General features: G+C 56.2%; 1 protein-coding gene across 1 annotated transcript in view; it reads left to right on the top strand.

Moving 5' to 3' along the window:
- Positions 1-2,500, top strand: part of LOC113800719 (uncharacterized) — a gene marked incomplete in the record, with an annotated part of 379,608 nt that overhangs the window by 45,467 nt on the left and 331,641 nt on the right. Inside the window, 1 exon segment of the mRNA XM_070140955.1 lies at positions 320-1,664. Coding sequence (XP_069997056.1) covers positions 485-1,664 — 1,180 coding nt within the window.

The following is a 2,500-nucleotide window of genomic DNA, read 5'->3' as shown; positions in this document are numbered from 1 at the left end:
TATGATTGCGTGCGTGTGTATTTGTGCTTTGTTTGATTGTGTGTGTGTGATTGAGGATATGTGTTTGCGTGTGTTGTGCTTTTTGTTTGTTTATTTGTTTTGTAAATTTAGTTGATGTGGATATTTTCGCAAAAAAAGATTTGGTACGTTTGATCAATCGGTTTTATGAAACAAGCAGACAAAATATACATCTCGCTTACGTTTGTTGTCTAGTGCTTTTTTTCATTATCATTATTACGGATTTCTATTTTTTGAGTGAGACAGTACCCCAGTTGTGCTGTAGCCGAGAGTAGAAAATCATGCATTTTAATATTTTCAGAATAATTTCCATAATCAGTGAGAGCGAGCGAGGCTCATGTACATATGTGACGATGCCAAAGCCGCACAGCAGCGTCGGACCAAGGATTAGAGAGAACAAAGATGCTTTTATCGGCGGCCCTTGTGTCAAGCTGTGGTGGCTCCTCGTCCACAGCTGCTTCCTGTAATGGACAGCGCCGCCATGGGCAAGATAGTGCCATGCCTCACTTGCCGTGCCCCCCCTGCTGCTTCTGACAGCCTCCAGGCCCCACTGACACCGCCCGCGCTAGACGGCGCCGCGCCCTTCTCGACCTCGACCCCGACTTCGGCCACCATGACGGAAGGAGCTGACCCGCGCGCGTTCGGACGCGTGTCCTTGGGAGGCGGCCGCCCCGAGCAGGCCTCGAGGCCCGTCCCCGAGGACGTCGCTCCTCTCCCGGCTCCTTCTCCGCCCCTCCTCCTTCTTCCTCTTCTTCCTCCCGCCGGCTGCGCGCTCTTCAGGAGGGAGGGAAAGGCAGGAGGGGAGGACCCACGCTCACACCCGTCACCTAAGAATCACATAATGTTCGCCTTAGCCCGCGGGGGCGCCGAGCCCTGCGAGACCCCCTCGGCGCCCGTCGCGAGGGGGGGCCGCCCACCCGCCCACGCTCGGCCCCATCAACATATCAAGGTCCTTGGTGATACGGGATATCACGTCGGCTCCTGTCACGCCCAGACGGACATATCACGAGAGGCATTCCTGGGGCACTCAGCAGGCACTCGCACTAACGGCGGCGCAGCAGGAGCCCCGCGCGGAGTGAGAGACGTTTCTCGGGTGGCGCGCGACGCGGGCGGCCGGGCGGGCAGCTGCGTCCGCGACCCGAGCGAATCAAATAGGTTATCTTCGAGTGGGAACTCGTGGACATATAGTCCCGGCAGATGGCCGACCGCGCCCACTGTGCATGAGGCGGGCGTGGGCGCAAAGGACGTGAGTTTCGTAGGAAACGCAGTGAGTGCTAGTGCAAGTGCGTCCTCGCCCGTCACGCCCACAGTGAGAACTTTCCCCGCCTCGCTTGGCACCCACGAAGGGTCGTTCGCGCCCGCAAGCAGGTCCTCCGCAACGCCCGCGCTGCCGAGCGACCGCCGCAGCCCCGGCAGCGCCTGGCCCGTGGTGCTCCTGCTCCTGGTGGCGAGCTTGCACGCGCGCGTCGGGGTGCTGGCGTCCGAGTTCCCGGACCGCGAGTGCTGCGACTCCGCGCCGCCGCCGCCGCCACACTACCACACCACCACCTCCACCACGCCCGTGCCGCGACACCGCCCCACCACCACTACCACCACCACGCCGGCACCGCCCAGCTTCTTCCCGACGGCGTCCGTGCCTCCTACAGGTGAGTTCTTCCACTCGAGGCCTGTCACTTTCTCCTTCCGCCAGACGGCCTTCTAATGCGCCCCGGATCCCGTGTCCGGCGACGCGGCCTCTGGACGTCGGCGAAAACGCGAGTTACGGTTACCTAATGGCTTCCTCTTGCCCCGAAAAAAGGCTCGTAAATTTTACGAGCTCACTTTGCTAACTAAAAACAGCCATTTCGCGGGACTTTGACACCGAGTGAGTCCATAGCACACCCGGGCGCCCAATGCCAGGAGGACATAAAGGTGTTGCTCCCGGGATCTTAATGGGTAATATCCGCCCTATGGCTTAGGGACAAGCGCCAGAAAATAAATTAGGGATTCCGCCCCGGCCTCATTGCAATCTGGAAGCCCTTGGGTGATGGGCGGCGAAGGGCGAGGTTGACGCCGGGGTCATGAAACGCAGAAGGACAGGTAACTAAGTGTAATCACTAGCATTCAAAGGTGAGTATGTACTAAGTGTTATTGGATATATTATGTGGAGGTTGGATGAACAGAGATAAATCTAGGTTTTCTCCACCTCCCCCTCCTCCTCGTTCTCTTGGTGTTCTTCCTTTCCATCCTCTTCCTATTACTCTTTCTCCTTCTAATCCTTGCCATTCTCCTTTTCTTTTGTTTTTACTTCTCTATCATCAGCGTTTTTATTTAAATTTTTCCTCCTGTTCTTTCTTCGCCCATCCCTTTATTTTCTTCTTTTTTTCCTTCTCCTTCACTTCATTATCATCAATGCTTTATTCTAATTCTGCTTATATCCTTTCTCAGCCCTTCCTCCTCCACTTCTTCTTCCTTCTAGTTTCTCCTCCTCCTGTTCTTCATA

This window comes from Penaeus vannamei, chromosome 27 (genome assembly GCF_042767895.1).
Source record: "Penaeus vannamei isolate JL-2024 chromosome 27, ASM4276789v1, whole genome shotgun sequence".
Lineage (NCBI taxonomy): Eukaryota > Metazoa > Arthropoda > Malacostraca > Decapoda > Penaeidae > Penaeus > Penaeus vannamei.
Note: the sequence above shows the minus strand (reverse complement) of the source record. Positions and strands in the feature narration are given on the sequence as shown.